This window comes from Zalophus californianus, chromosome 4 (genome assembly GCF_009762305.2).
Source record: "Zalophus californianus isolate mZalCal1 chromosome 4, mZalCal1.pri.v2, whole genome shotgun sequence".
NCBI lineage: Eukaryota > Metazoa > Chordata > Mammalia > Carnivora > Otariidae > Zalophus > Zalophus californianus.
The window spans coordinates 114,295,798-114,311,236 of NC_045598.1; the positions used below are offsets into that span (position 1 = coordinate 114,295,798).

The following is a 15,439-nucleotide window of genomic DNA, read 5'->3' on the forward strand; positions in this document are numbered from 1 at the left end:
TACTTATAACATGACCACGAAGATCTCTCTAGCCTTAGCTCTATGTCTATTCCTACCATTTATTAGAATGCCTTGTTGTTTTAATATGGTAAAAGGCTTTTTCCTATGTAACATGTCCTTCCTTGCCTTCCACTTGATCTTTCCATTCTTTTCAAAATAATTGTCAATTTCAGCTTCTTAAAAAAAATTACCTGGTAAGTCCTACCATTTCTTTATAATATTGCCAAGAAATACAACTTTTAAAGTAACTCCGGTTGTTTCAGTCATTACCTAAGCAGATTTAGAGATGTCAAGATGCTCTTCATTAAACAGAGGTCCTAGATAAATGAGTGTGGGAAACCCTATTACATTACTCATTCTTAGATGTTAAAAAATACATACATTTAAGGCCTAAGAAATCCTGCAGTACAAAAAAATGTTTAATAGCTAAGCAGTGCATCTGAAGAAAAAACAATCAAAAAACCTGCAGCATTTCCCAAACTCCTCTAACCTGTGGAATCATTTTTTTCACATTTTTTCACAATAAAAGGAATGGTCCCCAGTAATCCTGGTTTAAAAACACACTTATTTTTCAGGGTTTCAATGAAGGCCACCTGAGAGTCACCCTATTCTGATTTGTAAACACATGAATAAAATGAGGGTGTTGGTGGTGGTGGTGTTGGTGGTAAAGAAAATGAAAAGGGGAGAGGACAAAAGGAAAAGAAAGGACAGGGAGGGGGAGACAATGAGGGAGGGGGAGACAATGAGGGAGGGGAAAGATAAAGAGAATGAGAGGAGGGTGAAGGACAAAGATAAAATAGTAAGAAAATCTCCTCCTACCAATCAACAGCTTAACAGTGTAATATGGCTTATCCTCCTGCGTTATGAAAACTCCTGATCAAAAACTATGAATATCCTTTAATAGTTTCATGACAACTCGCTTTTAAAACCAAAAACATTTTTATGTCAATAAAAAGAAAGTCTATATGTTTCTGAAAACATCTCTACTTCTGAAATGAGGTTTGAACACATACAAAATTTAGTCATGGTTAGAAAATTAATACATACACAAAAGGATGGGGGCCAGGAGTCCAAGCCCCTAAACAGACGATTTCTTAAAAAGGACTTTCCTGTGTAAAGAAATTAACAATATGGTTATTTTGTAACTTTATATTTCAGGGGAAAAAAAAATCTCTGGTTTTTGAAAAACAAATTAACAATTCTTCATATTTAAATTTTAACAATGGATTCAACTCTACAGACCTTAAAAGGAATGTTTCTCCAGATTTCAATGGTAACTACTATCACATACATGCTATATAGTAACACATTCATATCTACAAATAAAAACAGCATTTTTCATTAAAAATAAATTAGTAAAGAACACTTACTAAATAATTTCCCAAAGGATTCCCTTTTTGACTTTTCAGCTTCATATAATCGCTTTCCATCTTTGACTAAAGCACCAGCCCACTAAGAGGAGGAAAGCTTATGTTAATATCACACACCAATTCATTAAGGCTCATACACAATGAAAACAGAATTCAACTTGCATACCTCCCTGTAGTGTTTTATGAACATTTTTCTCCTTACAACCTCAACAACAGCTATGCAGTACATCTGAGGAACTGTACTAAGAGCTTCAACAATTCTGACTCTTTCTAACAGTTCTATTACGAGGCGGAGCAAAGCTTGCAATTTCTCTCCATCTTGATCAGCATGAAGCATTACAAAGCAACACCACCTACAGAATGAAATTGAGACACACAAACTCTATAAAAATAATCCCAAATTAATCAACCAATCAAGTATTTCAATATAATGCCAAGAGAAAAATTACTCCATTACTTGGCAGAAATTTAAAAAATCACTTTAAAACATCCAAAATTAGATGTAAGAGAATCACTTACTTCAGTCTGACATGTAGGTTATTTGCTAGTTCCTGTTTGGCAGTGGTACACTTCTGTTTAATATCCAACAGTTTTCTATGATTTTGCAACATAATCATCAACTGATTTGCATGACTCAGGCACAAATCAGGTAATACAGATGCATCCTTCAAGTTTTCAGCTCTCATCTGATTAGCTAAAAATCCCTTTGCGAGAAAATATTTTAAAGGACATTAACTTGGTTTCATGAAAGATATCAACATTCATTTAAGAGGAAAATTTTGTTAAACATGACTGCTCTACTTTTAAAGAAGATTTTAAAATCCACTATCCTGAATGTAGATATGTTCATAAAAAAAGATTGTTTTTAAGAACTCTGCTCATCTAGTTGTTTCATTTTCATGCTAGGAAAAAAAAAAGAAACCCACTGGGAAGATAGAGTAATTTATCCAAGGACACACTTAATAGTTAAATTAGAACTAGAACCTACGTGTCTAGACTCCTACCACACCATGGGTCAAATCAGAGCATGACATTAAATAAAATATGGTCACTGATTTTAAGCCATGAAATAACTGACTTAAGCTAATCAATGATATTCAATAGTATTTTGTATCCTTCCCCAAATGAATAACAGTCAGTTGACTGTACTTTTTATTAAGAAGTCATTACTCTCTCCAGTATTTCTGGACTATATTTTGTTCCACTATATATATGTATCAGTGCTCATATTAGAATAAATTAAATGTTTACAATTTTACAATACATTTTATTATTTGGTGTAGGTGAACTTTGCATCATTCTGCTAAGTAGGGAATGTGTTTAGGCTACAAATTAATTTAGACAGATGTGCCATATTGAAAATAAGGTAGTTGTGTGTAGAAAACATTAAAAAAAACCCAACCAACAGCAAACACTTAAAAAAAGGTCCAAAGACATCTTGATGAGGTTATTACTAAGTATTTTTACTGTATTTACAGGTTCTTTTTTCTACTCTGCTTACTAAACAGTTATTGTGTTATAGTTTTACAATTTGCAAGTCTATCTGACTACCATACTTGCTACTCTAAATAATTATCTTTCTAGGAACTTAACAATATGGCCGGCAATAGCATGTCTTTAAACTTTTTGGTAGTTCTCTCTTCTTTCTGTTTCATGTCTTCCTAAATTTCAAGAAAATATTTAAATTTAAATGACATGTATTAAAGTAAAAATCATTTAATATCTGAAAATAAGACAATTTCAATAGGAATTGTATATTTTACTTCCTTTTCAATATGCTATATGTTCCATTGTGGCTATATTTTTTCTGAATTTAAAAATAACTTATTGCTTTTATCAATTGTGTTAAAATCTTAATAGGTCTCCACTACTTTTTACTGAATCCAAGAAAAACACATAATCAATCCCCTGAACTAAATTCTAAACCATTAATGAGGAATTTCCTGACACCAAAAGCACATACATGCAAATGTTGCCAAAAGAAAAATTGTGAATCTGTTTTCAATAAAATAAATTCTGTATTTGTTAAACCATCCTTAGCATACTATTTAGACTAAGTAGAAAAATCTCTAAGAAGTACAAGCTTCTTAAAATAAGTCATCAGAATGAAAAGTACAGCATAGGGAATATAGTCAACATACTGTAATAATGTTTAATGGTGATAGATGGTGATTAGACTTACCATGGTGAACAATGAGTAATGTATAGAACTGTCCAGTCACTATGTTGTAGACCTAAAACTAATGTAACATTGTATGTCAACTATACTTCAATAAAAAAAAGTTTAAAAAGGTAGAAAAATCCCTGATACCATTTAGTATTAATATTTTTATGCGTATTAATAATTTTATAATATTAAGGATAACTACATGATGTATAAGTTTAAAAGAAAATTACATAGCTGACTGAGTGAAGACGGAAGGCAGAACTTAAACTATACCACATCCTAATTCTGAATTTCAGTAGGTTATCTAATAAGAATTAAATAATCCTGACAACATTCAAAAGAAATCTAACTAGCTGTTAGTTACTACAGTACTTATAAATCCCCACAAGATGTATTCTGTGAACTTTTGGTTTAGGAAGCAGATTCCCTGTAATTTTCTTATTTTGTTGACAATCTTTAAAGATAAAAAGATTACTAGAGGAATAATACACACTGAATAAATTTTCAGGGCTCCAGTGTTAACATAGCTTCACAGATCTGGTTAAGTTTCTCTGTCAGATAACGTAGAAGGGTCTATAAACCTCCTCAGAAGTGTTGTGGTTTTAAAAAAATTACTCTCTTAAAGCTTCCTGAACTGGTCTTTATCATATAAGATATTTAGGCAATAAATCTCCTTCCATTGTTTTTTCCCTTCTTTTTTTTTTTGAGAAAGAGTGCGAGAGAGCAAGTGAGGGGGGAGGAGCAGAGGGATAGAAGGACAGAGAGAATCTTAAGCAGGATCCACGCTCAGCGCAGAGCCTGACGTAGGGGCTTGTTCTCACAACCCTGAGATCATTACCTGGGCTGAAATCAAGAGTCGTACATTCAACTGAGGTACCCAAGTGCCCCTTTCTCTTTCCTTTAAGAGTGGTTAGAAGATTTAATTGCTATGTAGCTAGAACGAACTACACAAAATTGTGTTTATATAAAATCTAAAATCAACTCCTCAAATCGATTGATCTGAATTTATCTACTTTCACTGACTGCATTCTGAAGGAAATACTGATTAAAAAAAAGAAAATATCTGCAATGGAAAAAAAATTAGCTGTAATAAAACTAACAGATGAGACATCTGTAAATTATGAAATGTGAAAGATTCCAGACCAGATTAAAGAGAAGTCTAACATTTCACAAACAAGGCTACATGAACCCAAATTCTTGCACTCTTTCTCTCTCTCTCTCTCTCTATATATATTTTTGGTGGGGGAGGAAGAGAGAGAGAATGTGAAGCAGTCTCCACGCCCAGCTTGGAGCCCAACACGGGGCTCAATCTCATGACCCTGAGATCATGACCTGAGCAAAATCAAGAGTCAGACCATAACAGACTAAGCCAGCCAGGCGTACCTCATTCTGTAAGTACTGACTGTGTACTTACTACATACAGGTCAGGAACCTGTAAGGCATTGTGAATAAGGCAGTGAGGAAGAGAGACTAGAATCCCGCTTCCTTAGAGCTTATATTTTTTTTTCTTTTTTTTTTTAAGTTTTATTCTGTGTTAGTCACCATACAATACATCATTAGTTTTTGATGTAGTGTTCCATGATTCATTGTTTGCATATAACACCCAGTGCTCCATTCAATACGTGGCCTCTTTAATATCCAACACCAGGCTAACCCATCCCCCCACCCCCCTTCTTTCCTAATTTCTACACCCAATGTGGGGCTCAAACTCATGGCCACAAGATCAAGAGTCACATGCTCTTCTGACTGAGTTTATATATATATATATATTTTTAAGATTTTATTTATTTTTCAACAGAGAGAGAGAGACAGCGAGAGAGGGAACACAAGCAGGGGGAGTGGGAGAGGGAGAAGCAGGCTTCCCGCTGAGCGGGGAGCCCGATGCGGGACTCGATCCCAGGGCCCTGGGATCATGACCTGAGCTGAAGGCAGACACTTAATGACTGAGCCACCCAGGTGCCCTGAGCTTATATTCTTAAAGAAGAAATTTCATTTAAAAAAATCCCACATAATCACTTAAATGTAATTATGACATAGGCTAAGTACAACATGCTAAGAGAAAATAAATCTGATCTGATCAAGACTGTAAAATCAGAGAAAACCTGTTTGTGGAAGTGATGTCTCAGTTAAAACCCTTGCCTCTATACATCCCTTGGCAGCCAAACACATAAAAATATGTATTAGACCTTTCATCTCATTCTTTCCATTTACCCTTGTTTCCTGTATTTCCCATCATTAGCTCTATCTGTGCTTTATTCCAAGTATTTTGTATTGACCCAGATTAATTTCTTCTAGCTGTGAATAGCTGTTATTAAACCCACTTATTGATTTTAAAATTTTTGTTTATATATATATAAATATATAAAATATATATAAAAATATAGGAGTGAAAAGTTGCTCCAACAGCCACATATCACCTAACTTCAACAGGTTATCCCTTGTCTCTCATAAGCACATTTAAAATTATCTTATTATAGCCAATGTCTCTCAAAGCCATTCACTCAGGCAAGCCCAGCTAACATCCATGGCTCTTAGGGCCTTGATCTGCATCTATTCTACAGTTTTGTTCTGAACATGTAATACACTTATATTAAAACGTATGTAGGAACATCAAAAAATATACACTGAGGAATAATTAAATGAGAATTTAACTGCCTCTCAATGTCAAAAAGGACTATACTACTTCAGGTATCAATATCAAAGAAAAACATATATTTTTTAAAGATTTTTATTTTATTTGAGAGAGAGAGAGAGAGAGAGAACAGAGCTGGGGAGGGGCAAAGGGAGAGGGAGAAGCAGATTACCTGCTGAGCAGGGAGCCTGATGCGGGGCTCAATCCCAGGACCTTGAGATTATGACCTGAGCCAAAGGCAGATGCTTAACCGACTGAGCCACCCAGGTGGTCCAGAAAAATATATTTTTTAAAAGTAAGAGTATTATGCTTTAAAAGTTAAATTCTATGAGCTACAATAGCTGAAAACATTAGCAAAAGCTGGGAATAAATTAGGGGAAAGCAGATGGTTAGACGAGGTACTTCTATGATCACAGGATGCCAAAAATTAGTTTTCAAATTTTCACAGGAACAGTATAGGACTTGTCTACTGAATTTTTTTCAGTTTGGGTTCAAGAAACCCTGGATGGGTCAGCCCTGGAAAGCAAACAAAAACATAGGAACAAACAAAAAAGGATCAAGAAATGCTTCTTCTATTTAAAAAGAAAAAAGAAAAAATAGAAAAAAACAAAAAAGTACTATTAGCTCCTTCATCAAGCAACTACACTTCCAGAAAAATTACTTATCCTTGTATCACACAACTCCATTTGCCAAATCCAATGCAGATGGAGGATAACATCAGCATCAGATTTTTTTTAATACAATCAAATGCAAAACCATTCATTGTAGCTGCCTGATTGTAGTAGAGATATTACACACACACCCCTTCCTCCAAGAGATTTGAGAGTAAAGAAAGAAAGAAAATAGATTATCTAGATAAGAAAACAGGAAGTCCTGGTTTATTCAATCAGAGAAAGTTATAAAATCTGGAGATTTTAAAGGAATGATGAGTTCATAAAATTAAAAACAAAAAAATGACTAACACACCTGACATCAAAATTTAAAAATTTCTGTGTAACAATCTTTATAACACTATCAACAAAGAGACAGCATCTGTATTATTTACAATAGACAAAGGATTATCCAGATTATATATATGAAATAAATTCTTACAGAAACATTAGGATAAAAAATTGGCAAATGAAAATTCAGAGCAAATAGATGGCAAATACTGATATAAGGGAAACTGCTCTTCTCATTAATTACTGGGAGTGTGGACTGATTTTTCCTTTATGGATGGTATATTATAACATTACTAATTAATATTTAAAACGCACAAACACTCTATAGAGTATAGCAATTCCATCACTGAGGATTGTCCCTAAAGAAATACTAGAACATGCACATAATGACAGACATGTACTGGGATAGTAAAAACAATGTTTGTAACAAGAAAAACTGGAAGCAATCTAAATGACCATCAAAAGGAGTCTGGTTAAATAAATTATGTTTGATTCATTCTATTGAGGGTTAAAAAAGAATGATATTGGAGAAACAACAAAATATCAGAAATTCAGATCTGTCTCAAGTGATGGTAAACTATAATTTAACGGTAATGCAGACCAAGCTTCCTGTGGCATTAGTTACTAGAGATGTAAGAAAGCAATGAAGGAGAAGGGCCAGGATTCTAGCAGGAGGAGGAAACCTAGGGAGGCCAGGTAAGCAACAGGAATGCTCTGCCCTGGAGACAAGTGCTGATTACTGAAGAGGAGCCCAAAGCTAAGAATTAAAAAAAGCAATCCTTCTGACATTCTCAAGGAGCTATGAAATAAAAAATTGGAGATCAGTGCCAGCCAAAGGAAGTGAAGATGGAAAACACTTTGTATTATTAGTACCCCGAAAAACTTTATCCTATGGAATAAGAGTCTACAAAAGCAGACTGGCCATCACAAGGACTGAAAGACCAACTTCCTATCACCTAAATCCCTGAGGTTGGATTAAGATGATATAAGATTGTGATAACCCCTACCACATGCAAACAAATTCTCTCTAGAAGTGTTATCTTAAGCTTCATATTTCCTGTTTTTATTTTTTTAAGATTTATTTACTTGTCAGAGAGAGAGAGGGAGAGCACGAACAGGGGGAACAGCAGGCAGAGGGAGAAGCAGGCTCCCCGCTGAGCAAGGAGCCTGATGTAGGACTCTCAACCTGAGCAGAAGGCAGATGTTTAACCAACTAAGCCAGCCAGGCATCCCCTGGGTTTTTCTTATTAAAAATAATTAGGCACATGAAAAGGCAAAACCACATGAATTTAAACCATAGGAAACAACAGAAAATATCCACAGACACACAGGCACAAGTAATGGAGTTACTAGATATAGACTTTTAAATTACAATATGGTTAATGTAATCAAAGAGATGATGAATGGGTCTGAGTATCTTGGTAGATAATTTGAAACTATATAAACAAAAGAACCAAACTGAAACTGTGGAGCTAAAAAATAAACAAAAATTATAAAATCAGTAAGTGGGTTTAATAACAGCCATTCACAGCTAGAAAAAATTAATCTGGGTCAATACAAAATACTTGGAATTAAGCACAGATAGATATAATGATGGGAAATACAGGAAACAAGGGTAAATGGAAAGAATGAGATGAAAGGTCTAATACACGTGTAACTGGAATCAATGAATGAGAAGGGAAACAGTAAGGTAAAGGCAAAATTTGAAGAGAAACTGATTGGGAATTTTCCCAAAAGATATGCCATTAAGCCACAGCTTCCAGTAGTACTACAAGCCCAATGCAGGAGAAATAGAAAGAAAGCCACATCTTGTCATATTATAGTAAAACTGTTAAAAAACAAACCAAAGGCAATGTGTTAAAAGTAAATCACTGACAGCCTCAATTCTATATCCAGAGAAAACATCCTTCAGAAACAAACATGATTTAAAGAGATTTTTAAATGACAAAGACTAAATTTGCCACTAAAGGATACTATAGGATACTTTTTTTTTAAAAGATTTTATTTATTTATTTGAGAGACAGACAGAGATAGTGAGAGGGAGAGCATGAGCAGGGAGGAGAGGGAGAAGCAGGCTCCCCACCGAGCTGGGAGCCCAATGTGGGACTTGATCCCAGGACCCTGGGATCATGACCTGAGCCGAAGGCAGACACCTAACGACTGAGCCACCCAGGCGCCCTACTATAGGATATTCTAATGAATATCAAACTTACAAGGATGCATGTGTTACTTAAAAGGAAAAAAACTAAAATGGAAGATAGAATAATAAATAATTTTTAATGATATATATTTTCTTCTTTTTAAGAGAGAGCAAGTGGCCAGGGGTGGCGGGGGCAGAGGGAGGAGAGAATTTTAAGCAGGCTCCATGTCCAGCATGGAGCCCCACATGGGCCTCAATCTCACAATCCTGAGATCATGACCTGAAACAAAATCAAGGGTCAGAGGTTTAACTGACTGAGCCACCCAAGTGTCCCCCAAGTTTTTAAACTTTAATTTTAAATGATAAAAATAATCCGAAGGGGAAGAGCAGAAAGGGACATAATTGGAAGAAAAATTATAAATAGCTGACTTAAAAACAAATAGTAATTATATTAAATAAATGGATTAAATATTCTAATCAAAAAATTTCTCAACTTACTTTGAGGCTATTATAAACTCGGTGCCCAAACTTGACAAATACATACCAAATGAATAATACATACACACAATATAGTTCAGTTTGCCAAAATGTTACACTCAATTCAGAAATACATAAAAAAGACAATATATTATGACCATGTTGAGTTTATTTCAAGAATCTAAGGATGGTTCAAGATTAGAAGTAGACTATAACTTTCTTAATCTGATAAAGGGTTTCTATTAACACAAAGAGAAAAAACTAACTACTAGAAACATTATAATTGTGAAATACCACTTTCTATAGATCAGGAATTAAACAAGCACACCCACTATCACATTCTACTCAGCATTGGTACTAGGGGATTCTAAATCAGTCAAAAGCACAAGATAAAGGGGTTCAGTTCACAATAAGGTGGCAGGATCCAAAATAAGGAGAAAAAAGAAGAGAGTCTGGGAATTACAGATGAATTCCCTTAGGAAACTATAAAAATGTAATAAATATTTTAAAATTTATTTTAAAAGAATAAAGCAAGGATATACACGTTTTATCTACCTACAACACGCTGTATATAATGCTATGCAAGTAAAATAAAACATTTATACCCATTTGTATGTTCTACAGTTGGAGGAAAAATACTGGCAGAGGAACATTAAACTAGAAAAGTGTGTGTTAGAATCAAGATTATGCAAATCAACTCTTTTTGCTGTTTTGCCAGAATGGATGGAGGACAAAGTCATTAGTGTGGCAGAAAATGTCTAGGCTAACCACTCTTTGCAATTCCATCACTTTGTTTTGGTTATAAGTCTGAGAACAGAGTTCTTGGAACACTGCATTAAATTAGCCTAAAAACCTAAGTATCAGTAATCTCTAAGATTTTATATTTTCCTCCTGTCCTTTACAAATCTCATGTATTCTTCTTTAGTTTTCTAGGGAGGGGGGGAGCAGGAAGTACTCAGATGTTTAGTACAATCACTGCTTTATCATGTTCTTTCCACATGTTTTTTCCCCAGCTGTTGACAGCATTTTCATAGTTATCTTTCAGCCACTACCTTAAGTGGCCTCAGCTCACTTTATCAAACCTGAACATTAAGAACGTTGTCTTCTTCCTTATTACACGGAAACAATACTATTCATTAACACTAATCAAGGATGAGGTAAAAATGATGGTGTATAACAAGTTGATATTACACATAAAATACTGGTACAGAGAAACTACGAATTGCTTTTCCGGAGAGGAGTCTGAAATGAGTACCTGAGCGAGTTCCTTCTGTTCATTCACCAGTCGGCTGCAGCTAGCGATCATCTGGTCCAGGGCATAGAGCCGGTCTTCAAGTCCTTTAATGGCTTTCATGTTCTGATTATCAAGTTTGGCAATAGTTTGACGGCATTCTGCTATAAATGGTCGAATAATCCTTGGATCAAGCTAAATGACAACAGAACATATGAATAAAGTTTTCAGCAAATAGTTTAAAATATATTTCTCACTATTTTGACACACAGCTTCAGAGGAAAAAAATTGAAAAATATAGAAAAGTAAAAGCATGGGGAATCTAAGTTATACTTTCACAAAATTGAGAGCAGGATAATTATGTTAATAAAAAATTACTGATTGTATTAGAATAATTAGGAATATAGTGCCAGGAATTATAACCTTCCAATCAATTTAATCAATCCTTAGTATCACACAGAAAATGTTATTTTCAAGGTCTTACAAAGTAGAGTTAAAACACATTCTTTGTTCATTGTCTTAAAACTCTAATTTCCCTCAAAACATAGCAATATCTTCAAAGTGACTTCCCTCCTAGAGGTATCTTTACTATCAGTCTCTATCTCCTAAAGGAATTTGCTTGATCAACCCCATCCTTTTTTTACTCTTCAATCTCTCCTGTTTCCTGGCTTTATTTCTACAAATTTTCTGGAATTCATGAAACCTAATTTCTCTCAACACTGTTCCCCTTCCCTTGAAAGAATACACTGTGTTTTTATGTGTAGTCTCCATTAAAACCATTCTGCCAAAGGTCACCAATGACCTCCTTTCACTTGAGGCTCTTATACACTGAAAACAATCTTTGACAAACTCTAGAAGCTTTGGGGTATTACCTCACTGGTTCCTCCACAGTACCCTTCCCTGGCTCTTTTTCCTGTCTAATCCATAAATACAGATAATCCAGAAGGACTTTGCACTTAGCCCATTTTTATTATTTCTTATATGATTTCAGCATTAAGCATACATTTCTATGGAGCTCCCAACCCTTTTGTAATCCCTGACCCTTCTCACAGATTTTCAGCTTGTGTTTCTGACCACCCTCTAATATCTCCATGTGAGTATCAACCACGTTATCTTCTATTATTATTAACTCATTATAGTTGTCTTCTGTTGAAATCCCTAAATGGCTTCCTTTTGCCTACAATGACATCCAAAAAACATAGCATAATAAAGGCTTCAGTGATTGGATACCACTAAATCTTTCCAAGGCCTATCCTCTTTTCAAACTGAATTACCAGTTACATCCAGACAAGCCCTGTGTTTCTCTAGCTCTGATCTTTCTTCATACTGATCATCCTGCCTAGCTGTTTGAAAGCCCATCTTTCCCTCTACATAAGGATCCTAGTCAAATACTGCCTCCTTCATGATGCCCTCCCTGATCTCTACAATCAAAGGACCATAAAATATTTAATGTAGTGTTTGGTACACAGAGAACATACAAAGGCAGTTAAAACTGAACTATTTTATTGTTATTATCAATAATCCAGTGTAATTAATAAAAAGCTGCGTTTGCAACACTACAAAAAAGTTAACAGAGCCACTACTTATATATAGGCAGCAGTTGCCCAACATAAATGAAAACCTTATGTACGTTAACATTTTCTCACTTTTCTTAATTTCACTGTAACTGAGTCCAATCTGCACACATTTCTGATCCAAAGTTTTGTACAAACCAAAGATTAGCTATAAATTAAGGTAATAAAGGGCTAAAAAAGATTAAAATAGATTCATTTTAGCTTGTGCAAAATTACAATTACACATGGACTTCACATAGCAATGATTTAAAGAAGAAAAAACAAACCCCAAACCAGGGCTCCTGATTATGATAGTTCTGTATTTCATAATTCATTGACAGTATAATACAATTACACTGACAAGATGGAAGAGTGTTTTGTAAATTACTTGAGTAGCAGTTACATAACTTGATTTCCTAAAATCTTACTCTACTTAATATTTTATTTCATTTGTCCACAGGTAATAAAAATTAAAATTTCTAAATGGAGTCTCTGGAGAAATTTTTTAAATTTTATTTATTTGTCAGAAAGAGAGAGAGCAAGCATGCATGCGCACAAGCAGGGAGGAGCAGCAGGCAGAGGGAAAAGCAGGTTCCCTGCTGAGCAAGGAGCCCGATGTGGGGACTCGATCCCAAGACCCTGGGATCACGACCAGAGCCGAAGGCAGATGCTCAACCGACAAAGCCACTCAGGAGTCCCTCTGGAGGAATTTTTAAAAATATGTATTTTAAGCCACAGAATTCTATTAATAATTATTTAGGAAATTTTCAATAATTGAACACAGTGCTACACTAATATTTTACTCTTGGACTTTTCCATTGATACCTAGAAAGATTAATATTTTTGTCTTAGCAGAAACTAAAAATTTTCTTACCCTCTTCATTCTTCCCATCCCACCTCTAAATCCACGCCCACTGCACAGAGCAAACAATATTTCAATAACAACACAAAAATCCTGAATGAAATACTACAACAAGATTCAATAAATTATGCTGGTATTAATCGGAACAGATTAGAAATGAGTTAAATGTGTATATTTCCAATTATTAATCATCAGATATACAAATGTTTGCCTTTTACAGTATAACCTGAACTAGAATATCCAAGATTCATTCTAATACGAACACACTACAACCTAAGAAAATATGTGAGTACACAAAAATGCAGCAACAATTCTAAATTTTACTTGGTATACGAGGGAGAAAACTAAACAGGTCATGAAAATGCCATCTATTAATCCATCCAAGTATTATAAAACAGAGGATTCAAATGATGTAGGGATGACACGAGTAATAAATGAATGGAGGTGCCAGGATTTGAGCCCTTATGATGCCCAATCTTAGGCAAGTTCCATAATGCCTATGTCTTGACTAGTTTCTTGAAAAAGATCTTTGATTTAGGCAGTTGGAAATATACGTTACAAATACTGTTGAAACTGGGATTAGTATGTAAAAATGATGCCTTTAAACAGAATTTGCTTTTATAAGAAGAACATCAAACCTTGGCATATTTTAAAATTCACTGGCAAACAGCACTACTGCTATCAGATAATCAAGTAGGTTAGTTGTTATGGGTAATTATATAATAAATGTGAGATTAGAGAAGTCCTATACTCAGTTTAATCTATTTTTAGAAATGCCATTAGTGGCAAAGAATAAACTACCAAGAGGAGCAAAATATTAATCTAATAAAAAACTATGACAAGTGCTATTTATTACACATTATATCCCATGAATACAATATTCCACACTGTAAAATAAAGGCAGAAATACATAAACAAATATATAAAATTCTTCAAAATGTGTTTTCATTGCTTTTGAACAAAAATTTTTTAATCTAATGGGCATGCACAACTGAAATGAATGCTTTATTATATATAGACAGTATTTTAAGCTATGCTAACTCATTTTATAACAAGTGACTATAACCAAATAAAAATTTCTATTTTGCTTTCACAATATAATGGCCATGTAATCTATCACAAAGACTTCAGATACTCTTGGTATGTACTATGAAAGTAAATATTAACTTATCAATAATGTGACACCCTAATACTACAGCTAACTTTTGTTTTCTGTAGATATAAATTCTTATGAATTTTCATTAAGCCACAAAAGGATCATTGTTTCTTCTTCTCTCGTCATGTAAAGTGAATAAAAATGATATGACTGTGCTAGATTTCATTTAAACATACAAATGCAAAGCCAATTTTGAGTCCTTTTAAAAGGGGATTCTCCTCAGTCTATAACCCCTATTCTGACTCATGCAGAATTATATATATATACTTCAATCACCCTAATTACAATCATGAACTTGACTTTCCAAAATCATGAATTAGAATTTTTAGGCCACTAAAAAATGTCAACATTTTAAACAGGAATACTAGTTCATTCCTTTTAGGCAGTAATCTTTGCATAATATATTACATACTTCCATGCCCTGGCAAATGTCTTAATTGAAGCTTTCTTTGATGACAAATAATAAATGGCCAAAAAGAAATGCCTCCTTTAAAGGATGTCATCAAGGAAGTGGAAATTTAAAGAATTAAGAAGAAACCCAGAATTTATTTAAGTTTTCCATTTGGAAAAGGTATGTGCTATTTTCCATGCAATCCAGACAATGCACTATCTTTCTCATTACTCAAAGAACAAGTCTCTTTTCCAATTGAGTGCCCTTTTAAAAAAGGTTAACTATCGTGGCAATTATCCTTAGACCACAGCAGCCTTCAAAATACTATTTTGTTTTTACTGTATAACTGAAACATGTGCCCATCAACTTCCTTTCTGAATTCAAAGATTTTCTATCAGCTTACGGATCATTTATACTTTAAAGATTTATTTATTTTAGAGAGAGAACGTGCATGAGTTGGGGAAAGGGGAGAGGGAGAGAGAGAATACCAAGCAGATTCTCCGCTGAGCATGAAGTCCG

At 34.3% G+C, this 15,439-nt stretch overlaps 1 protein-coding gene across 7 annotated transcripts in view; it reads right to left on the minus strand.

The window, feature by feature from the left end:
• RB1CC1 (RB1 inducible coiled-coil 1) overlaps positions 1 to 15,439 on the minus strand; it is a 91,307-nt gene that overhangs the window by 40,080 nt on the left and 35,788 nt on the right. For all 7 annotated transcript variants that reach the window (XM_027622743.2, XM_027622706.2, XM_027622728.1 and 4 more), the window contains 5 exons: positions 10,983 to 11,153; positions 1,890 to 2,074; positions 1,537 to 1,723; positions 1,371 to 1,452; positions 1,048 to 1,109 (listed from right to left, as the gene is read on the minus strand). In XM_027622743.2, the coding sequence (XP_027478544.1) occupies positions 1,048 to 1,109; positions 1,371 to 1,452; positions 1,537 to 1,723; positions 1,890 to 2,074; positions 10,983 to 11,153 (687 nt within the window). The remainder of the gene's footprint in view (positions 1 to 1,047; positions 1,110 to 1,370; positions 1,453 to 1,536; positions 1,724 to 1,889; positions 2,075 to 10,982; positions 11,154 to 15,439) is intronic.